The sequence below is a fragment of the Hemitrygon akajei genome, chromosome 31 (assembly GCF_048418815.1).
Source record: "Hemitrygon akajei chromosome 31, sHemAka1.3, whole genome shotgun sequence".
Taxonomy (NCBI): Eukaryota; Metazoa; Chordata; class Chondrichthyes; order Myliobatiformes; family Dasyatidae; genus Hemitrygon; species Hemitrygon akajei.
Genome location: NC_133154.1, coordinates 25,917,278 through 25,942,045, shown reverse-complemented (window position 1 = coordinate 25,942,045; position 24,768 = coordinate 25,917,278). Strand labels below are relative to the sequence as shown.

General features: G+C 43.4%; 1 protein-coding gene across 3 annotated transcripts in view; it reads left to right on the top strand.

Moving 5' to 3' along the window:
- Window positions 1-23,094, top strand: part of LOC140719454 (synaptotagmin-A-like) — a 133,405-nt gene extending 110,311 nt beyond the window's left edge. For all 3 annotated transcript variants that reach the window (XM_073034131.1, XM_073034132.1, XM_073034133.1), the window contains exons 6-9: window positions 8,838-9,005; window positions 11,305-11,422; window positions 15,856-15,989; window positions 22,347-23,094. In XM_073034131.1, coding sequence (XP_072890232.1) covers window positions 8,838-9,005; window positions 11,305-11,422; window positions 15,856-15,989; window positions 22,347-22,556 — 630 coding nt within the window. In that variant the 3' untranslated portion in view covers window positions 22,557-23,094. The remainder of the gene's footprint in view (window positions 1-8,837; window positions 9,006-11,304; window positions 11,423-15,855; window positions 15,990-22,346) is intronic.
- Window positions 23,095-24,768: the final 1,674 nt, after the last annotated feature.

Below are 24,768 nucleotides of genomic sequence, written 5' to 3'. Positions count from 1 at the left end.
ACACTCTACATATTATCCCACCAGAGCCTAGGAGCTAAAGGTGTACTCTCAACACTGGCAATGGGGATGGGAGAGAGTTGGAGTTGATGAAGGCACCATTATTTTTTTTAATATTTGTTATTACTTTAGAGGTACAGCATGGTAATAGGCCTTTGTGGCCCAATGAGCCAGTGTTGCTCATGTGAACATTTAACCTACTAACTGGAACGTCTTTGGACTGTGGGAGGAAACCAGAGCACCCGGAGGAAACCCACATGGTCACAGGGAGAACGTACAAACTCCCTACACAGACAGTGGTGGGAATTGATCCTGGGCTGCTGATGCTGTAACAGCGTTACGCTGACCGCTGCACCTCACGCACAGGATGAGAGTCGTGTGAGTGTGGAAGTCCACAGCTCGCCTCCGTGAGTGCGATGTGCAGATTTGAAGTACAAGAGAAACTAAGGCTAGTATGAAGGGCCTTGACGTGAAATGTTACCTGTTTACTCCTTTCCATAGATGGTGCCTGACTTTCTGAGTTGCTCCAGCAGTTTGAGTGTGTTACTCAAGGGGTATAATTGTTTTGTGTTGACTGCTCAGTCAATCGGTACAAGATGGCACAACAGGTCCAGTCAGGCTATAACAGGCACTCAATGATTAAGGAAAAGCCCACAGGCTCTTTGGTTCTAGAATGAAAGGACAAATTATTCAAAGTCAATAATATTTCTGAAATGCAAGGAAAGGATAGGACAGTGTAAGGGAGCACTGTGAGGAGATGGAAGCCTGTTCTTGTAACTCAGAATGGCCAATAAATGTATTTCATGAACACAAGAAATCCAGAGCGACACACACAAAATGCTGGAGGAACTTAACAGATCAGGCGACATCTATGGAAAGGAATAAATGGTCGATGTTTCGGGCCGAGACCCTTCATCAGGACTCCACAGATCAGGATCAGAATCAGGTTTATTATCACAGGCTTGTGTTGTGAAATTTGTTAACTTAGCAGCAGCAGTTCAGTATGATTCATAGCAATATAGAAAGAAAAAATATTTTAAAATAAATCATTTACAGTAAGTATATATGCATACTGAATAGATTTAGAATTGTGCAAAAGCAGAAAAAGTATTAAGTGAGATAGTGTTCATGGGTTCAACGTCCAATCAGGAATCGATGGCAGAGGGGAAGAAGCTGTTCCTGAATAGCTGAGTGTGTGCCTTTGGGCTTCTGTACCTCCTTCCCGATGGTAACAATGAGAAGAGGACATGTCCTGGGAAACAAGCCTTGCTGAGTCCCATCAGCATTTTGTGTGTATGACTCTAAAGTGTATCTCATCTCAGCAAGAATGATTTGTAGGGGGAAACAAGATGCTGTGAAACTGTGATAGGCATCCTGAACTCAGTTCACTTGATTAAGGACTGACCCTGACCCTAAGACCAAGTGGCAGGGAGAGGTGAGTCTAACATTCAAAGGGACTAGAAGAAGAAACATTAAACAGCATTTGCCCTGCTGCTCACAGCCAACACCTTGACACAAACCCGGGGTCTGCATTAGTCTCCACACCGGGAGATAATGAGGGGATAAGGAGCGAAACAATAAGGAAAATCTGTTAGTTTTCGCACCCTCCTCTCTCCAACATGTTCTTGTGAGTTCCTGAGATCCCCGGAGCAATGCCGTCTGGAGTTTAGACAATGGAATGAGCAAACAAGCTTCAGTGTTTTAGAAACAGTAATTACAGATTGGTCCTAAGTATAAACAAGAGAAAATCTGAAGATGCTGGAAATCCAAAGCAACGCACACAAAATGCAGGAGAAACTCAGCAGCCCAGGCAGCATCTATAGAGAAGAGTAAACAGTCGACATTTCAAGCTGAGACCCTTTATTTGGACTGATAAAAAAATGGGTCTCAGCCTGAATTCTCAACTGTTTACTCTTTTCCATATGTGCTGCCTGACCTGCTGAGCTCCCAAGTATTATGTGTGTTGCTTGCTCCCAGGTATTCCTGGACATAAAGTACTGAGGGGAAACAGAAAGGGATGGAAGGTACAACAGTGGTGATGTTGATTAAAGAGAACATTATAGTAACACACTCAGAATGCTGGAGGAACTCAGAACAGTCGATGTTCCAGGCTGAAACCCTTCAGCAGGAATATTGCAATACTTCCCTAGGATAATCAATGACAGAAACTATTTGTTTGAAAGTTAAACAGAGATGCATTTATGCATGGACTGTTCTTCAAGTTCTTTTGGGTTGTTCTTTAGGAGGGTGGTGAATCTTAGGAATGTATTACCATGGACAGCTGTGGGGTCAAGTCATTGGGTAGATTTAAAGCAGAGGATAATATGTTCTTGATTGGTAAGGGTATCAAAGGTTACAAGGATAAGGCAGGAGAATGGGGTTGAGAAGAATAGTAAATCAGCCATGATAGCATGGTAGAGCAGACTCAATGGGCTGAATGGCCTAATTCTGCTTCTATATCTTATTACCTATAGGGACGAAGAGTGAGTGGAAAGTGCGCAGAGAATTTGCAGAGATGTGCAGAAAAAGATGTTGGGTGATCCACCCTTTTGTCAGTTCATATCTGATGCTATATACTATGCATCCATAAGACTAATAAGATATAGGAGCAGAATTAGGCCACTTGGCCCATCGAGTCCCTGAGACAAAACTCTAGAGCACAGCGCCTGGGAGCAGAGAGACATTCTAACTCATATCTCTCCAGACTGTCCAGCAGCTGACAGGTGGCAGTCTATTCCCCACCACAACTCTGGGGAGTAGTTCCAGGTCATACTCACAGTTTGGGCTTGTTGGGATAACAACACAGAAGGGGCTCGCCCACTGGACAGTTCCACCTATGAGACCTATGGATTAAAATGTTGACCATCTAGTCGGGGAGATTCCCACCTGGATCTGCTCTTCCCAGGCAGATTCAGGTCTGACCACTGGCCAAAAGTAAATGATTGAAGAGTTGTTCTGAGGAATGACCCAGTTGCTGGGATAAGGTATTGGGCTGCCTCACCCTGGGGAGCCCCATACTCACTGTCAGTGGGTCCTGTCAGATTTAAACTACCTCTCTTGGATCACCGTGACCAGGGGAAGGGGTATACTTTGTGTAATATTAGTTGTAAATTTGTCAACCCTTTAAAGACTGCGTTATGCGACTAACCGTCCCCTTGACTACTGACACTGTGTACAAAAGAGTCTTTGAGAAATTGTGGAGTAACGCACACACGGCTGCCTCACACACGTCGCTGTGTACACTGCAACAGGTCTCTGCAGATTAAGAACTCACTGAGCATACATACTTCGCAACAAGGAAAATATTTGAATTATATTTTTCTTTCTATTTGCTTAGTAGACTGACATGAGATACTTACGTAAGTGTTGCTCTCAGGATACTGTTCAGTTCAGTTCAGTTTCAGTTTATTGTCATTTAGAAACCACTAATGCAATGCAATTAAAAAATGAGACAACGTTCCTCGAGAATGATATCACAAAAACACATGAAAACACAGACTACACCAGAAAATCCACATAATGTTTGGCAATGCCCAATCCAGAGTCCAGAGAGGCTGCTGCGTATTAATATCGTGCTACCATCTTAGCGCATTCCCCGGAAAGGAGCGCCAAATCCACCAGACAAAACAAGACCAAAAACTAAAGCTACAAGACCTGCACAAAACCACATAGTTACAACATATAGTTACAACAGTGCAAACAATAGCATAACTGGAAAAAAAACAGACCATGGGCACAGTAAAAATAGTCCAAAAATGTAAAAAGACTATGTTCGAAAGAAACCACCACACAGTTTCCACAAGTCCTCAGGGTCCCGATAGACTTGTCATCCCATGCAGGCGGCAGAAAGGAATACCCCCGCTATGGACTTCCACGGCACCGTCAGAGTCAGCCTCACAGACGCAGCACACAATGAAAGCTCCGTCGAACCCAGCCTCGCAGACGCAGCACACAGTGAAAGCGCCCCGACCGCAGCGGACTCAAAGTCCGTCGAACCACCGAGCCTCCGACCATCCCCTCCGGCACAGTTTCTCCGAGCACCATCCTCTGCCGAGCTTATTAAGACGCCCCCGCCAACAGCCACCGGCAACACGACCCCGAGGACTGGGGGCTTGTTCTTCTCAGCAGAGACCCGGACCTCACAGCAGCAGCAGCAACGAAGAGGGCCTTCCTGAAGATTTCCAGATGTTCCTCTGTGCTCCCATGTCCGTTTTTCACTGGGTGGAAGTTACTGATACAAGTTTATTGCAGAGAATTCAACATCCCCCTTTCCACATACTGTCACACTGTATGGTGTCAGCTCAGTCACGGGAGTGTGGGCTGAGGGAGAGGGTCCCTGACCCAAAATACAAACTCGTTTCTTTTTACACAGATGCTGCCTGACTGGCTGAGTTCTTCCTGTATTTTCTGTTTCTGTCCATGACCCATTCTCCACATGCTAAGTAGGTGTTAAGATAAGTGGCATTTGTAATATTCAGATTTATTTATCACATGTACATCAATAAGGATGGCACTGGCAAGACACGGCGATGCTTCGCAGGCAGCTAACAATTCTGCTAAATATACTTTTTTCGGGACTATGATCACTGCAATCTGCAGCTTGCAAATTCCCTTCTGGATTTGTGCTTTTGAACCATCTGTATGATCTGGCATTTTAGTGGTAACCTGAAGGATTTGCCAAAGTGGACTCTCGAGTATGCAGATACGGCTGCAGCAGCCATTGTTATATCCTATTTAAGATGGCACCGGTAACTGGCGACTCTGCGCATGCTCTGCTGAGCAAACTGCCCTCTACACTGTCCTATAACCGAGAAACCCTTCTAAACCATCAATTTGCTACATCTAGTAAGATCAACAACACCCTGGCGAAGTTACTGACCCAGCTGGAGATCATCGACGCACCAGAATTGCTTCAGCTCCAGACCATACCTGGACCCGATCGTTGAGGCCTGGTCTGAGGTCCACCACGTTCCCAGAGACCCGCGGCCTGCTATCGTGTCAGAGTGCCTGAAGACATGGCCCATTCCGACCAGCACCTCTCCGAAGCAAATGAGCACACAGAAGTGATGTCGGAGACCTCAAGATACCCCAGACACTTCCCTGGAGCGACCACCGTACAGCCTCGTTGGTGGCTATCCACAGCTGCCGGAAGTGAAGACTCTGCCGCCGACCTTGGAAATCGAGCCCGGTGCTTGGCTGGAGCGGAGGCCTCCGCAACCGTGACACCGTTCACAGTCTAGTTTCAGCCGGCAGCCCGGCCCTCCGGGATTAAGTGTTGGCTTCAGGGCCCAACCCGATCGACAGCCCGGACCCCCAACAGTTGGAAGTGGCACTCAGCCCGACCTGGAGCGCCCGACGACATGACCCGCCGATTGATCCCCGCGGGACGCGTCCACCAACCTCAAAGAGCTGCCAACAGCACACTGCATCGATGGAAATCTGGAAAGATGCACAAATTACCAAGGAAGCGTGGGAAAGAGCTGGGCTGCTGGTTAGATTGAAGCGGAGGGGCTTTAGAATCCCTCTGCCCACCATTTTCTTTTGTACTTCAGGGAGCGCGAAGCGCAGAAACAAATATCACTGTGATGATTGTACGCTCTAGTACCAATTGTTTGGTAACAATAAAGTATTTGTATTTGTATTTGAAGCGGACTTGGGACTGGACTGAAACTTCAGGCCGGATTGAAGCAGTGGGACCCAGGCCCGAGAGCAGATAACGAACTGATGCTTAACCGGTTTAAGTGCCGAGCCAGATTAAAAAGATCAAGGCGTCAATGCTGAGGGCAAAGAACAAACTGGTGTTCAGCTTATTACTCAATGAGGCTTCATTCACCTCAGAGCTGAACTAACTGCAGCTGCGGCCTGCAGCCATCAGGCTCCTGGACAGGCTATAGCGCTGAACTGGCTCTGAAATTGTGGACTTACTTTGGGGGACTCTGCGGTCCACGTCCTGTGGATTCTTCGTCTGCATAATTTATTCTTTCTTTTCCGTGCACTGAATGTTTGGCTTTGTAGTGTGGGGGTTTTCATAAATTCTATTGTTTCTTTGTTTTGTGGCTGCCTGCAAGAAGATGGATCTCAAGGTTGTATATGGTATACATACTTTGATAGGAAATATGCTTTAAACTTTGAAACAGACAGTGCAACACAAGGCAGTACCGGGGGCAGCCCACAAGTTTCACCACACGTTCTGATGCCTACGTAGCATGTCCACAGGGTTCAGCAGAACACAACACAGAACAATACAAGCAGGAAAAACAACAAAACAACAACAGCAAAACAAGTCTCTTTCCCACCCCCAACCCCCAAAACAGGCCACCTCTGAGTCTCCATTCCTTGACCCTGGACCTCAAATTTGCAGATAATAGACCTCCAACCTCCAATCTCTGATCCGGTCTTGGTTGTGGCAAAAGTTAAGGACTGTTTGCAGATCTGATATAATAAGCCTTGCACACACAATGCTGCACACAACACACTCTATTGTTAAGTTACAAGTGGTACTTTTCTCAGAAGCGCGCCTGAGTCTGTTGAACTGTAGTGCCCCATTCTGATCAGCCCACAGTGTCAGTTACAATCTAACCTGCGGTGAGCCCAAATGCAAGAGACCTCACCACCAGTGTGCTCATTCTTTTATACCCTGGTCACTTCTCCCCACCCCTCCTTTGTCCAGGTTGACCCTTCATGTGACCATTGGCTTGGGCACTACAGGCTCAGGTCTGTAGAGACAATACTTTGATCACCCAGTGCCCAGGTCATCCTTCTCCCACACATCACACATTGATCCCCACAATTGTTCTTCGTGCTCTTTGGCTGATATTTTAGGATTTTTACTACAGGCTATCAGTTTTGTGTTTCTTTAGGAATTGTACCCTACAGAGTCAGGGAATCATACCGCACAGAAGCAGGTCCTTTGGCCCAAATCGTACATGCCGAACAAGATGTCTACCTGAGCTAATTCCTTTTGCCCACATTTGGACCATAGTCACTTAAACCTTTCTAATCTATGTACCTCTCCAAAAATCTTGTAAACATTGCATCAAGGGCATGCCCTTTTCTCACTGTTCCCATCAGGTAGGACGTACAGAAGCCTGAAGGCACACACTCACCTTCTCCCCCTGCGTCATCCAATTCTTAAGTAGACATTGAACCTGTAAACACTACCTCACTTTTTAAATATATATTATGTCTGTTTTTTGCAGATTTTTAATCTATTCAATATATGTGTATTGTAAGGATTTACTTATTTATTATTATTTTATTACTTTTTTTCTTCTGCCTTATGTATTGCATTAAACTGCTACTGCGAAGTTAATAAATTTCAGGATACATGCCAGTGATAATAAACATGATTCTGATTCTCTGCAGCTTCATCTGGCAGCTCCTTCCCTACACCCATCACCCTCTGTGTGAAAAAGTTGCCCCTCAGGTCCGGTTTAAATCTTTCCCTTCTCACTTAATCTCCGTCCTCTAATTTTAGACTCCCCTCATTCTCTTGTTCAGTCATTTTTTCCATGACCATGATTGTTCTTGCCAAGTTTTTCTACAGAAGTGGCTTGCCCTTGCCTTCTTCTGGGCAGTGTCTTTACAAGACGGGTGAGTGGAGGGAAGGAGCACCTTACACCTCCTTTGGTAAGAACATATCTCCACCCCACCACCAGCAGACTCCCCTCCCTCCGGGAAAAAGACTGTGACTATTCACCCACCCACCACTGATGGCAGTGAGGAGGAAGCTGTTGAATATGGGTCTCCAAGCTCTTGTACCTAATCGTAGTAGCGAAAAGAGGTCATGTTCCGGAGTGGGCTGGGACCTTTCTGCCTGGCATGTACTAGGCTGAGAGTGATCTAACAGAGGTCTTTCAAATAACACCAGGTGTAAGTGAGGTGAACAGTCAAAGTCTTTTTCCCAGGGTAGGGGAGACTAAACTTAGAGAATGTAAGATGAAAGTGATAGGGGAAAGTTTTAAAGAGGACCTTTAAGTGGCAGAGTATAGTGCACATATGGAATAAGCTGCCAGAAGAAGTGGTTGATTTGGATACAATCACAACATTGAAAAGGCATTTAGATAGCTACATGGATCAGAATGGTTCAGAGCAGGGATTCCCAACCTTTGTTATGCCATGGACCCCTACCACTGATCCAGGGGTTTGTGGACCCTAGGTTGAGAACCTGATTTAGAGGGATATAGATCAAACACTGGCTCAGGTCTGCAACTTGACCACAGAGTCATAGAATATGATGGGCTCTTTGGCCCATCTAGTCTTGTGTTGAACTGTTATTTGACTGGTTGGGCCGAAGGGTGCTGTATCACTCTGTTGCACGGCATTTTTATTTGATACAACACCGATGCAATAAAGACAAACTTTTATGACAATGAATAGATCAGGTCAATCTCTGTATAAAGAAGAGAGAGGATTGGCTAATTCCTTGTCGATCCAGTTTGGTGCTTACACTGTTGAAAATCAGTGAGGTTCATTTTCGCTCCAAATTTATGGGAGATGACCCATCCCTCTGCAGTTTCCTGGAGAAATCACCCTGCTTTCACTGGAGCTCAACTCTGAATGTTTTGTTTTCTGAGTAAACTGATCTTGTCTGCTGTGCAATAGACTTTCAATGCTGACTGAAACTGAGTCTCCAGTGTGTCACTGATCTCAATGTTGTAATGCCCTGGGATCTCAGTGTAAGTTGAACTGACCTGTGGTGGATTTATCAGCCCCAGGTGAGTGTGAGATGTTCCAGTATATGCACATAGGTGGCTACTCAAAGAGGGAGAATTTATATCAATATTTCCCTGTAACACATGTGCCAGCTGCTTCAGTTCACACCGGACTTTCTGTTCCAGGTTCCTTACTCAGAGCTGGGAGGTAAAGTTCTTGTCATGGCCGTGTACGACTTTGACCGGTTTTCGAAGCACGATGCCATTGGCGAAATCCGGATTCCAATGAGCAGCATCGACCTGGCTCACGTGATCGAGGAATGGAGGGACCTTGAGTCGGCTGAGAAGGAGGAGGTATGGAGATAAATGCATGCCACTGAGGGATAGCCTGATAGTCGTATCATCTTATAATGCAAAAAGAGAGCAATAATAGTGAGTTTTTGTTATTGGGTCATTGTCCATTCAGAAATCTGATAGACCTAAAGACATTGGCTTAATTCTGCTCCTGTCAGCCTATCACCTGTTCTGCCTTTCCATTATGGCTGATTTATTATCCCTCTCAATCTCACCTTTGACGTCCTTGCTAATCAAGAACCTACGAATCTCTGCTTTAAATATACCCAATGACTTGCCCTCCACAGTTGTCTGTGATAAGGAATTTCACAGACTCACCAGCCTCTAGTTCAAGAATTTCCCTCTCATCCCTGTTCTAAAAGAATATCCTTGTGTTCTGAGGCTCTGCCCTCTGTTCCTAGTCTCTACCAGCTTAGGGAACATCCCCTTGTACCATATTTCATAGGTTTCATTGAATGGCGGAGGGGAAGAGGCCTTTCCTAAATGTTGAGTGTGTCTTCAGGCTCCTTCCCTAGCTCTCTTGTATAGATGAATTGTGTTATATAGTTGCAGACCCTTTCAATTCCAGCTTCAGACTTGCCAGATGGACTGATGTGACTGGACCTGGAGATGCCTGACAGGACAGGCAGGTGATAGTTTATGAGATGCTGTGTGTTCCACCTGCCATTCACACTGCATTTCTGATTTCCCAATGCATGATTTGTAGTTACCAATGTCATACAGATAGTCCTTTCTCAAGGGCCTGTTGTAAGTGGGAAATATAAAAGTCTTTATTCGCCCAGCAAACCTCCAGTAGAGAGCAAGCCCAGGAGAATTCAAGAGAATCTTACCCTCCTGACACAGTGTTTATACTTTGTCAATACAAAGAAAATAAACTAGTTTTAATCGCTATAATCACCTACTTAACTGTAACATTTTGAAAATCATTCATTCATTAGGTGCCAGGTCATATGACATGGGCATTGATGGCCTTGACCATTATTGTTCTGGGCAAATTTTTTCTACATAAGTCATTTGCCATTGCCTTCCTCTGGGCAGTCTCTTTACAAGACAGGTGACCCCAGCCATTATCAATACTCTTTAGAGATTGTCTGCTTGGCGTCAGTGATCACATAACCAGGACTTGTGATATGCACTAGCTGCTCATATGACCATCTAACACCTGCTCCCATGGCTCCACGTGACCTGATCAGGGGGGATAAGCAGGTGCTATCCCTTGTCCAAAAGACCTACAAGCTAGTGGAGGGAAGGAGTGTCTTACAGCTTTTTCGGTAGAGATGCACCTTCACCCTGCCACCCAATTTTGAATATGGTCAGGGGTCAGGTAAATTTACAGAATTACTTATTTACAATAGTAGCACATCCTAACTAGCAGAATCTCTTTGAATATTCAATATTGTTGTCTGTTCCAAAAGCCACAGTACAATCTCCTGACACCCAAAATACACCCTTCTGTTACAGTGTTGATGAATGGCTCCATGAATATACAACTAACCAGAAGGTTAAGTGACAAGACAGACTCTGACCTGAATTGTTACTTAAGTGGAACAGAAACACCTTTAACAAAGGTCTAATAGTCAGATGTTCTTCTTCCCCTCTGTAGTTTCAGTGGGACAGAATCAGAATGATTGGATTCACTAGCCACAAAATATCAGTTGGAAGTTAAATTGTGAAAGCTTTTATTTTCTGAAGACTGGTTCTCATTTTCGTTAATCCATAATTACGCTATCCAGAATATATCTTCTGAATGAACCCTAACAAGCCAGGGATCCCCAAGAATCAGAGGGGGTGGTGTACTTTTTTTCTGTGAGCACACCCTCAGCTCTTTTCCCCTCTCTAGCACAGACATCTCCAGAGGAGCTTGGCATTGGGCTGTCTGCCTGTGATGTGAGTCTCGGTGTTGTGGGCATTGGTCTGGCCACGGACACTGTTACCCCAGCCGAGAGGAACACTCTTAAAGCAACCAATTAATAACTAAGATATTGGCACTGGAATGTGTGGTGACACTTACAGGCTAGCCTCAGCACATCTTAGCTAGTTGTTAACACGAACAATGCATTTCACTGTATGTTTCAATGTACATGTGATGAATAATTCTGAAATGGAAATATTTCTATTTCCATCCAACAGTTCTTTGGTCAGTGGAGAAAAGTATTTTGATGTCAGAGAAAGGTGTCAACCAACGACCAACCAAAATAGACTAGAATATGTCCGGTATAATTCATTCATCATTGTGACCGCATGTTGCTTGTTCTGCTTTTTATGAGAAAGTCACCAACATTTTTGTCCCTTGTTAAAGCAAGAGAAACTGGGCGATATCTGCTTCTCGCTTCGCTACGTTCCGACTGCAGGCAAGCTCACTGTCATTGTGCTGGAAGCCAAAAACCTGAAGAAGATGGATGTTGGTGGACTGTCAGGTAAGAGCTGAACATGGATTTCAGGGTTTATCAGCCCGTCTAGTCTGCTCTGCCATTCCATCATGGCTGATCCCAGATCCCACTCAACCCTATACATCTGAGATTCATTACTTCTCACCACATCCTTTGATGCCCTGACTGATCAAGAAACTATCAACTTCCGCCTTAAACGTACCCACGGACTTAGCCTCCACCTCCATCTGTGGCAGAGCATTCCACAGATTCACTACTCGCTGGCTTTTTTAAAAATCCTCCTTACCTCTATTCTAAAAGGTCACCCCTCAATTTTGAGGCTATGCCCTCTAGTTCTGGATATCCCTACCACAGGAAACGTCCTCTCCATATCCACCATATCTAGTCCTTTCAACATTCGGTAGGTTTCAATGAGATACCCACACATTCTTCTAAATTCCAGTGAGTACAGGCCCAAAGCTGCCAAACGCTCCTCATATGCTAACCCTCTTCATTCCTGGAATCATCCTCATGAACGTCCTCTGGACTCTCTCCAATGAGAAAAGGGATGAGTTCTCAGTGAGATTCATTACCTCCACAGTAATTCAGTCTCCAAATCTCCCATTATCATCATCCTGGAGACACCAGCAGCTGCAGAAACTGTAATCACTGAGTGATATGCTGGAGGAACTCAGTGCATCAGGCAACATCTGTGACAAGAGACAGTTAACAATTTGAGTCAAGACTCTTCATCTGGACTCGATGAAGAGTGTCAGTCTGAAATGCTAACTATCTATTTCCCTCCTAGATGTTGCTGAGATCCTCCAGTATCTTGTGTCTTGATCCTGCAGATTACAAGCTAGAGAAGCTACTTAACACTATGGCCATGAAAGAAGGTCAGAGACCAGGTCAATATACACAAAATGTTATGACTTAGCAGGTCAGGCAGCATCCATGGAAATGAACAAACATTCGATGTTTTGGGCTGAGAACCTTCTTCAGGACTGGAAAGGAAGAGGGAAGACATCGGAATGAAAAAGATAGGGGGAGGAGAAGGTGGGTGGGAAAGGTAAAGGGCTGGAGAAGAAGGAATCTGACAGGAGGGGAGAGTGGACCATGGGAGAAAGGGAAGGAGGAAGAGCCCCAGGGAAGGTGATAGGCAGGTGAAAAGAAGTGAGAGGCCAGAGTGGTGAATAGAAGATGAGCAGAGGGGAGGAAATTGTTTTTTTTAACCAAAAGGAGAAATGAATATTCATGCCATCAGGTTGGAGACTACCTAGACAGAATATAAGGTGTTGCCTCTCCGCTCTGAGGTTGGTCTCATTGTGGCAAATGAAGAGACCATGGACCCACATGTCAAAACAGGAATGGGAATCTGAATTAAAATGTTGAGCCACTGGGAAGTTTTGCTTTCCAGGAGGTTCACAGAATAAAGATGGATTGTCAGACGGAATGGATATGTGGACATATGAGTTAGGGTTGGCCTAAGTGACAAGTTTTCCCACAGGTAGTCAAATGTATTGGGAATATATTGGTGATGTCCAACACAGTCCTTTATATTGTTTTGTCTCGGCAAAGTGAACAGCTTAGCATACGTAAAATCCAATTTAAAGTTAAAATATTTTGATTCCATCAATATTTATACGATTATAAAAGTAGGTTGGGCAAGAAATTACATTCAACCAAACTACATCCTCAATATGTCCTGTAATACTCTGCAGTTAGTGCATGAAGCATAGAGTTTATAAAAATCCTAAGTTTCTAGTGAAACCAAACTCCAGATTGTCTAAGGTCCCCAGTCACCCACCAATCTCTCCAAGCTGATCAACTCTTGCAGCTGCCATTCCCCAAAACAAGGAAGCATAGGAATTATTTCAACCTTCTAGTTACCATTATACTGACTTGCAGTTGTTTAATGATGTTTACATCATAAAATATCCCAAGGTAGAAGAGAACAGATGTTGAATAATAGCTGAAAGGAGATGGTCTAAGAGCTGGGCTTTGAGGAAGGTTTCACAGTGAGGATTAGGAGGATTCCAGGGAGCAAGGCTGAGGTGGGCTGATGTTTATCCACAGCACAGATGTGTGCACTTAACTCCAAACCTGCTGGTGACATTAATCAGGAAACAGCCTTCCTTCCTGGGGACAGACTCAAAGAAATGTTGCATAACAAGAGGCTATTTATTGAGCCCATACAGCCTGACTGCTATCCCATTCCCCTGATTGTAATCATAGGAGCATGCTTCTAATTTCTGTTTGAAGCCCATGATGGCATTATCTTTCACCACCCCTTCACCAGGATTGTGACCAGTTGCCCTTCCCTTGCTCATGGTTGCAGCAACCCCAGCATCTACAGTTTCAGCTAAAACCAAGCAATCAATGGTCCTACCACCATCAAACCTCAACACAATAACAAAGGCTCCACCATCGGTAATATTGAAAAATAACCATATTTCAAGTTTAAACAGAGTCACCCCTCCTTTTATTATGAGACCATAAGACATGGGAACAGAATTAGGCCATTCTGCACATCAAGTCTCTCAACCCCATTCTCCTGCCTTCTCACCATAATCTTTGACCTGCCCTTCACCCTCATACTAATCAAGAACCTATCAAACTCAGCTTTAAATATACCTAATGACTTGGCCTCCACAGCCACCTGTGGCAATGAATTGCACAGATTCACCACCCTCCGGCTAAAGAAATTTCTCCTCATCTCTGTTCTAAAGGGACTTCCTTCTATTTTGTGGTTGTGCCCTCTGGTCCAAGGCTCCCCCACCATGGGAAACATTCTCTCCACATCCACTCTATCCAGACCTTTCAATTTTCCATAGGTTTCAAGGAAATCCCGCCTCATTCTTCTAAACTCCAGTGAGTACGGAGCCATCAAACACTTCTCATATATTAGCACTTTCTCTCCCAGGATCATTCTTGTACATCCTGTTTCTCTTCCATACCCTTTGAATTCTAATTGCAAATTTACATTCTAAATAGCATCAATGCTAATGCTTTCCACAATGGTTTTAAGTAATTATATTTAGTCCCTGCTTCCACTCTTCTTTGGGACCAAGTTATGCTAAAAATAACTCCCTCTCATTATTAGCAACACAAGAAGTGCTGGAGGAACTCAGCAGGTCAGACAGCATCTATGGAAGGAAATGGAGTCATGACTGATGAAAGATATCAACCCAGAACATTCATTCTACAATTTCCTCTACAGATGTTGCCTGACATGCTGAGTTCCTCCAAATTTTAATGTATTTCTCCAGATTCCAGCCTCTGCCATGTCTTGTGTCTCCACACACCCCAGATAATTTGATAATCAGGACTATGAAGTCTGATGTACTTGCATTGCAGTCTTTGAACTGTTCAGATGCTGTTCTCTTGGCAAAGGGAGTTTGTACTTGGCTCCATTCACCTGAAGTTGTGAACCCAGGAGTATTGTCCAAAGACTTTTTGCTATAGACTTGCTTTGCTGATGCTCCCTGCAACCAACAGAGTGGCAGCATACATTTCTCCCCTGGGCTGTATTGAATATAAAATCACTCATACATGAATACAACAAACAGTACAGCACAGTATAGACCCTTTGGCCCACAATGTTGTGCCAACCTTTTAAACAACTCTAAGATTAATCTAACCCTTCCCTCCTACATAGCCCTCCATTTTTCTATCATCCATGTGTCTATCTAAGAGTTTCTTTAACATTCTAATGTATCTGCCTGTACCACCACCACTGGTAGGGTAATCCATGCACCCACCACTTTCTGTGTAAAAAAATTAGCTCTGACTTGTCTCCTATACTTTCATCTTAAAATTATGCCCTCTCGTAGTAGTCATTGCCATTCTGGGGAAGGGAATACGCTATCCACTCTATTTATGCCTTGTAATATCTTATACACCTCTATCAAGTCAATTCTCATCCTCCTTTGCTCCAGAGAGAAGCCCTCACTCACTCAACCTATCCTCAGATAGACATGCTCTCTAATCCAGACAGCATCCAGATAAATCTCCCCTGCACCCTCTCTAAAGCTTCTATATCCTTCTTATAATCAGCCAACCATAACTGGACACAATATTGATAATGTGGTCTAACCACATAATACCCCCTTTTAACAGCCCTATCAATCTGCACAGCAACTTTAAGTGATCTATGGATGTGAACCCATCCCTCATTACCTCCACACTGCTAAGAATCCTGCCATTACCCTGTATTCCGGCTTCAAGTTTGACTTTCCAAAGTGAATCACTTCACACTGTTCTGGATTGAACTGCATCTGCCACCACTCAGCCCAGCTCTGCATCCTGTCAATATCCAATTACAGGCTACGGGAACCCTCCACACTATCCACAAACCCACCAACCTTTTTGTCTGTTGCAAACATACCAGCCCACCCTTCCACTGACACATCCAAGTTATTTATAAAAATCACAATGAGTTTTCATTTACTGATTGATCCTGGAATTAATATCCATTCTAGATCCATATGTGAAAATCCACCTCATGCAGAATTCCAAGAGGCTGAAGAAGAAGAAGACAACCATTAAAAAGAACACTTTGAACCCGTACTACAACGAGTCTTTCAGCTTTGAAGTGCCCTTTGAGCAGATTCAGGTATGGTCAAGCACGTGTTTGGGAAAACCCTGTTCAATTTTTATTGGTATTGGAATTTATTTTTGTCACACGCACTGAGTGAAAAGCTGGTCTTGCATACTGTTCTTACAGATCAGACCATTGTCCAAATCACAATGTCCAATCAGAGTGTATTGTAGTAGAATGAGGTGAAACAATAATAATGCAGATAAAAGCATAACAGCTACAGTACAGGTAAACAATAAAGTGCAAGATCATAACAAAGTAGATTGTGAGGCCAAGGTTCCATCATAACTTACTGAGGTCCATTCAATATCTCCTTAATAGCAGGACAGAAGCTGTCCTTGAGCCTGGTGGTACAGTACTATGAAAAAATCTTGGGTACATATATACAGTATATGTTTATACTGTATATATACAGAGTTTTGCACAATACTGTATTTGTCAATGTGAAACGGAGAGCAAGTTTGTAAATCAGGCGGAAGCAAAGGATGTTGGGAATGGCGAGGGTGGAGCACCACTTTGGAGGGGTGTGGGACAGGGGGCAGAGAAGGAATGCCAGAGGCTGAGGGTGGCATGGGTGCAAAAACACCTAACTTTGAGACACCAGGTCATTTGATTCCAAACAAATGGTTTATTAATCATCACAGAATGTCTCTAGTGCTTTCCACTCCCTGCCCTCTCCTCTCCCCTTTTCCCAACTATGATTCCCCTCTCCCAGCCCCCTTCCCATTCTCAGAGACCCCTATCAGAATCAGGTTTATAATCACTCATATATGCATGAAATTTGTTTATTTTTTCAGCAGACTACTGTGCAATACTACCATACTGTGCAAAAGCTTGTGTGTGTGTCTGTGTGTGTCTGAGACTTTTGCCTATTACTGTATGTGCTTTTAGGCTTCTGTATCTTCTACCCAATGGGAGAAGGGAGAATGTCCAGATAGGGTTGGGGGGCGGGGGTCATTGATTATACTGGTTACTTTACTGAGGCGGCAAGCTATAGACAAGAACACAAATGTTGTCTCCCATAAATGGGAGTCCAAAACTCGACATCTAAAAGCAGCAGACCCCCCACGGTCAACAGCATGTGTGTGGGGGGAGGGGGAAATCAAATCACCACTAACTTTGGTCAGCCTTATAAACAAGCTGAAACTCTTCAGTCCAGCAACTCCTGTGGTCCAGCTTGTTTGGAATCTATGGTAATGAAGTCTTCTAAGGTCTAACTAAGATCTAAAATTCCCTAAGATCCATCTTAACCTGTAGCTGATTACACCACCAATCAACTTCTGTGACTTCAGCTGACGGGGTTCTTGATTCATGGAAGCTTCAGGTTCTGAATGAAGACCCTTTGAGAGACAGAGTGACAACGTTCAAACAGAACAGTTCTCCTGCTCAGAGGAAGTTGAATGCAGCAGTTTTTGTTGTTTGGATTTTCTGTGGGACCATCGACAAGAAATTTTTAAAGGTGCCAGACTAGTGGACCACCAACAGTAAATTTCTAAAGGTGCCAGACTCTTGTGTTTGGGGAATGACAAGAGCAGATTAGAAGCTTGTGACAACAGCAATTTCCCAGAGCTGCTCCATCTTCTACAGGTCACATATCAGGTGTGTATGGGTGTGTGTGTGGGGGGGGGGGGGGGGGGAGGGGGAGAGAGAGGGACTCAACAACTTCAACTCCATTCCAGACAAGGAAGTACTAGTCCCTTTGTCACTGGTACGGGGTGATTGCAAACTGCACCACAAACTTAGTGCAGCTTTTTGCCGAGAACAGCTGCTCTCAAACTGGTTACTCAGTCACCGTGAAGAATAGTGGCTATGGGCCCATGGGAACATCACCAACAACAGTTCTCATCCAAGTTACACACCATCCTGACTTAAACATAGAACACAGAACATTACAGCAATGTACAAGCCCTTTGGCCAACAATGTTGTGCAATCTAACCCTTCCCTCCCACATAGCCCTCCATTTTTCTATTATCCATTTGCCTATCTAAGAATCTCTTAAAATGTCCCTAATGTATCTGCCTCCATCACCACCCTAGGCAACATGATCCCCACACATACCACACCCTGTATAAAAACTGACCTCTGACGTCCCCCTATACTTTCCTCCACTCATATTAAAATTAAGTACCCTGTATTAGCCATTTCCACCCTGGGAAAAAAAGTCTCTGGCTTTCTGTTCAATCTATGCCTCTTATCTTGTATATTCCTATCAAGTCACCTTTCATCCTCCTTCCCTCCAAAGAAAAAACCCTATTTCACTCAACCTATCCTTATAAGATATGCTCTCTAGTCCAGGCAGCACTCTGGTGAATCTTTTCTGCACCCTCTCTAAAGCTTCTACATTCTTCCTATAATGAAGTGACCAGAACTGAACACAATGCTCCAAGTGTGATCTAACCAGGGTTTTTTGAGCTGCAACATTAAAAATAAAGCAACTTTTGAACTCTCTCCCCCAACTAATGAAGGCCAACACACCATACACCTTCTTAACAACTCTTTCAACTTGCATGGCAACTTTGACAGGTCTCTGGACATGGACCCTAAGACCACTTTGCTCCTCCACACTGCTAAGAATCCTGCCATTAACTTAGCATTCTGCCTTCAAATTTGTCCTTAAAAAATGAATCATTTCACACTTTTCCAGGTTGAACTGGAACATAAGTGACTCACATAACAGAAATGGTTGATTCTAAATCCAAGCCTCTCTACCAGAGGGAATACTGTTGTTCATGAGGGCTGGATGGTAAATGCTGCCCTTGTCAGCACCATCCTTAACCCATGATTCAGTTTTATAAAACAAGGCTCAAACAAGGTTGAGAACTTTGATAAGTCCAACTTCCAAGGAAAGTCTGTGAGACGAAGTGTGTTTGTGAAGTGTCCCCTGTGCAAACACAAATCTTTGAAACCAAGGTTTTCAATTTACTGTTCCTATGTTAGCCATTGTACAAAGTCCTTTCATTTTAAAAATATTTCTTCTTGACAATTCTTGAAATTCTCCAACTATGACTTTGTTCTCCTGATTTATCATATTTCTGTTGTCATCTCAGTTTTCAAAGCTACCTATAACTGACAGCGGTTGGCTCATGGTTCAGAGGTTTCTGACACCTTTTGCCTATGATGATCATTTGATCTGGGTACATTTGTGTGCTCTGAACCCGTTCCCCTGCCTGACAGTGTCAGCTGCAACAGAACATGAAGGCTTCCCGGATTTTCAAAATCAGAAACAGAACCAGGTTTAATATCACTGACACATGTTGTGAAATTTGTTGTTTGGCAGCAATAGTACAGTGTAATACATTTTTTAAAAACTATAAATTACAAAAAATATATATTATGTTATATATTAAACTAAATAAGTGCAAAAAGAGAGCAAAACTATTGAAGTAGTGTTTTTGGGGTGTTCATTATCGGTTCAGAAATCTGATGGCAGAGGGGAAGAAACTGTTCCTAGAGTTTTGAATGTGTGTCTTCAGGCTCCTGCACCTCTTCCTTGATTGTTTTAATAAGAAGAGAATATGCCCTGGGTGATGGGCATCCTTGATGATGGATGCCACCTTTTTGAGGCAAACATCAGTGAAGGTTGCACTGATCTTGTTTACTGGAGATGTAACACACATCAACACTCCGCTGAATTGTTACATGTGAGTTCATAAGTAACAGGTGGGAAATAGATTACTTTCTCTTAATTGATACGATCCCCATCTACATCAGTCAGTCAGAGTCGAGTTCATTGCCATCTGCACAAATCCATGTGTGAACAGGTGCAGAGAAAAACTTACTGGCAGCAGAGCATCAGATAAACAGCGTTCACATGAAAAAGATAAACGGTACACAACTTTTACAAGAGAGTACAAAATTAGAACACTAAAAAGCCAAGTAAATTGTAGTGCAAAGTGGTCATAAACTGTAGTGACTGATTGGTTCTAAACTGAATGGTCAGAGGGAAGTAGCTGTTCCTTAACCTGGCGGTGTGGGACTTCTGGTTTCTGTACCTCCTGCCTGATGGTAGCGGTGAGAAGACGGCAGGATCCCACTTATTGAATTAACAGAAACCGTACAATTATGCACAGGGTAACCTTTATCCTGTTGAATGAACGTGAAAGTCGTATAGTTCCACAATGCTTCTGAGTAAACAGTTACCCTCTACAATTAAACACACTGTGCAATCCATCTGCCCTCACATGGGTTTGTACAGTCCCCAGCCCCCAACCTATTGAATAAACCGTCACACTGTAGTATTTCAGCAGGAGAGGCCCTTTTCCTGTTGAGTAAACACATTGTGTAATTATAGTGTGTGATCCCACTGAATAGAGGAAGCCTTCAGATGTGCGTTCAGAGAGAGTGGCCCGCAACCTAGTGATTAAGCAGAACTCAAAGTTTAAAGTAAATTTATTATCAAAATGTGTATAAGTCACCATATACATCACGTATGTGTCACCTTAAGATTCTTGCCGCAAAAAAATGAAAGAAGTGCAATAGCATTTATGAAAAACTATGAATAACGAAGACTGACAAACAGCCAATGTGCAAAAGACAAATCATGCAAGTAATAAAAAAGTAAATAATAATACTGAGAACATGAGTTGTAGAGTGTTTGAAAGTGAGTCCATAAGACTCCTCAAATTCTGTGTACTTTCCTTTACATTTCATCTCCCAAAGTGCAACACATCAAAACTTGTTCAGGTCAAACTCCATTTGCCATGTCTTGGCCTAAACATGTAACTAATCTATATCCCGCTGTATGCTTTGACAACCTTCCTCACTGTCTGCAATGTCTTCCTGTCGCTGTCTGTCAGGAGTTTGTACATTCTCCCCGTGAGTGCACGGGTTTCCTCCGGGTGCTCCAGTTCCCTCCCACAGTCCAAAGACGCACCGGTTGGTAGGTTAATTGGTCATTGTAAATTGTCCCATAAGAGGGCTAGGGCTAATCTGGGGTCGCTGGGCAGCATGGCTCGAAGGGCTGGGAGAGCCCATTCTGTGCTGTATCTCAATTAATCAAGCAATTAATCGTTTAATCAATTCATTAATCAATCAATAAATAAATATAAGCTTACCGATCAGCCCAATACACTTTCATTCAAACTATTTAACCATATATCACAAATGTCAGGAGTCCCAGCACAGAACCCGTAGAACACCACTAGTCACAGGCCTCCAGCCAGAGACACATTCTGCACACCCCCTGTCCCCAACTCAATGATCAAGCTCCTTTTGAATCCAGTTTACCAAATTATTGCAGATATCAGGTGCCTTTGGATCAGCTGAATATGAGGGACTTTGTCAAATGCTTTACTGAAGTCCATGTAAACAATATTACTGCCCAAGATTGGCTACTGTCAGTCTTTGTCTATATACAGTTTCTTGTAAATTCTGTTGTATTTCTCAAGATAGCATATGATAACATCTACATACTTTATAATAAATTTACTTCGAACTTTCAACTTTTGAAGGCCTTTCAGTGGTAATCACTGCCTCTTTCAGTGTATGTCGCTGGCTACAGTACCTTGTGTTGATGGGGATGAACTGGGACAGGAGGTCCCAATGATGTAAATTGCTCTGTGCCCAGGATTTGGAGCACATTCTTCCCCTGTGCATGGACAGGTGAGATGCTCTAGATCTCATCTCAAAGTTCAAAGTAAATTTATTATCAAAGTACGTATATTTCACCCTTAACCCATCACTCCTTCTTCTCACTGCTGCCATCAGGAATAAGGCAGAGGAGCCTCAGAACCCACACCACCAGGTTCAGGAACAGTTATTACCGCTCAGCCATCAGAGCTTTGAACCAAAAGGAATAACTTCACTCAACTTCACTTGCCCCATCATTGAAATGCTTCCACAAACCATGGCCTCACTTTCAAGGACTCTTCATCTCATGTTTTCGCTATTTCTTTCTTTTTGCATTTGCACAGATTTGTATTTTGCATGTTGACTGGTCACCCAGTTGGTGTGGTCTTTCATTGATTCTATTATGGATTTATTGAGTATGCCTGCAAGAAAATGAACCTCAGGGTTGAATATGGTGATATTTATGTACTTCGATAATAAATTTACTTTGAACTTTGATATACTACCCTGAAGTTCATTTTCTTGTAGGGATTCACTGTAGAACGAAGAAATATCGTAGAATCAATGAAGAACTATACACAGACAAAAGCTGACATTGATTGCTTGTCTGTATTCGTTAGTGTGTAGTTTTTCATTAGTTCTGTTGTTTTTCTTTGTTCAGCATTTTAAGGATATATCTATATAAAAGGGCTCAATATATAAATGAGGTTGATGGTCAGACAACACTGGAAGTTTCTGGAACTGAATTTACCAAACTGTGCCATGCCTTTCTTAAGTGAGAAGTAATAATCTGTATCTTGCAGAAAGTCCAAGTGGTCATCACTGTTCTGGATTACGACAAGCTGGGAAAGAACGAAGCGATCGGCAAGTGTTTTGTGGGCTGCAATGCGACGGGCGCTGAGCTCCGGCACTGGTCGGATATGCTGGCCAACCCCAGGCGACCCATCGCGCAGTGGCACACCCTCCAGCCCGAGGAAGAGGTCGACGTCGCCCTGGGCATCAAGGCGTCATGATATCACACGCGGGCTATTAGGAGATGCAGTAGTTGAATAAGCTTTGAACAGCTGTTTGTTTTTTTTTTGTGGCTATTTGTAAAATATTATCACAAACAAGTTGTTGATGAGCCTACACATGTACCTGTCCCAGGATGTCACAGTGTGTTCAGAATAGCCTTGAATAAGGCCAAGTGTTTCTCTACTTTTCAGGCAGTCTGGGCACAATGATTATATTCAAGGAAACTGTTTTTATTCCAGATCTGGTCATATTGTTATTCTATTTTCATTCTATGATTGTGTAGCGTTGTGCCTGTTTTGTAAGGGGGAAGTTAGACCGGAGGTGAAATGACTGAAGAGAGAAAGCTACAAGGTAACGGTATTGAAGAAAAGGCAGAAATGCAGGTAACATCAACGGTACAAAATAGCTGAAAGAGGAATAAGAGAATGGACTGTACCAAGAACCCTAAAACGATCAGAGATTGCAGTGAGCAGATAGAATTCTATTTTGTGAACGAAAGTTTGACCTGTTGAATAAAACTTAAGTTATTGTTCTTCATGCACTGCGACTGGTGCTGATTATTTCTAAACTAGTTGCCCACCACCCAAATTCATCGCCGCAGCCAGCACCCCAATGCATATATCCAGGGTGTGGATAGAAAACCGTTCAATCTGACCACCCACCCAACTCGCCACCACAGCCCCCACCTCATCGCGTACATCCGGGGAGTGGGGGGGGGGGCGGGCATGCGGAGAACCATTCAATCTGACCACCCACCACCATGGAAAGGCCCATAGCTACCACTGATCTCCTGTAGTCATACGAGAAACATCTTCCTTTTCAGTCCCAACTTTGTAAGCTTTTAAATGTCTCTGAGCAATCTAAAAGCTATTAAAACTGCTGTAAGTAATTTAAAAATAAAATAAATTGAAAGCATCTTAAAATACTAGAAAATAAACATCGAAAATAGAACATTACAGCACAGTACAGGCCCTTCGGCCTATAAGGTTGTGCCGACCTTTTATCCAACTCCAAGATCAATCCAGCTCTTCCCTCCTACATAGCCCTCCGTTTTTCTATCACCATATGCCTATCTAAAATTTAGGCACTTGGATGATAGAAAAATTAAATTCATTAAAATGAGGAGAAAGGAATAAATTAAACATCCTTTTTTCTCCCTGATCTCCAGGTTGGGAGTCAACAACAAAGTGAGAGGAATCTGAATCAAAATCAGGTTTAATATCACCGGCATATGTCGTGAAGTTTGTTAACTTTATAGCAGCAGTACATAATAATAAAAACTGTAAGTTACAATAAAAGTTACAGTAAAATATCTACATTTTAGAAGTTAAATTAAAGAATTAGTGCAAAAAGAGAAAGTAAAAGTAGTGAGGTAGTTTTCATCGGTTCAATGCCCATTCAGAAATCTGATGGCAGAGGGGAAGAAGCTGTTCTTGAATCATTGAGTGCATGTCTTCAGGCTGTTATACCTCCTTCCTTATGGAGCAATGAGAAGAGGGCATGTCCTGGGTGATGAGGGCCCTTAATAATGAATGCCGCCTTTTTGAGGTATCGCTCCTTGAAGATGTCCTGGACGCTGGGGAAGCTGGTGCCCATGATGGAGCTGACTGAGTTTACAACTGGCTGCAGTTTATTTTGATTCCTTCCCCCACTCCCATACCAGATAATGATGCAGCCAGTTAGAAAGCTCTCCAAGTTTGCCAGCATTCTAGGTGACATACCAGATCTCCTCAAACTCCTAATGAGATATGGCCACTGTTGTGCCTCCTTTGTAACTGCATCGATATGTTAGGCTCAGGATACATCCTCAGGGATGCTGACACACAGGAACTGAAAAGAGTTTCTTATCCTACACTTTTTCTTAACCACAAGAGAAGTTTGGATGTAGACAGCTGGGAGTGGGAGAAAGGTTGGAGGGCTATGGTCCAGGTGCAGTTCGATGGGACTAGGCAAAGTAGCAGATCAGCATGGACTATATGGACCAAAGGGCCTATTTCCTTGCTGAGGTGCTCTGTAATTCCATAATTGGCAGGCCTAGAGAAATATAAACTGAAGATGCTGGAAATCTGAAATAAAAATCATGAATACTAGAAAAACTCAGCAAGTCAGTTAGCACCTGTGGAGAGAGAACAGCCAGCATCTCAGGTTTGCAATCCTTTTGGATCTGAAAGATGAACTCATTCTCTTTCCAGAGATTGGCTGACCTGCTGA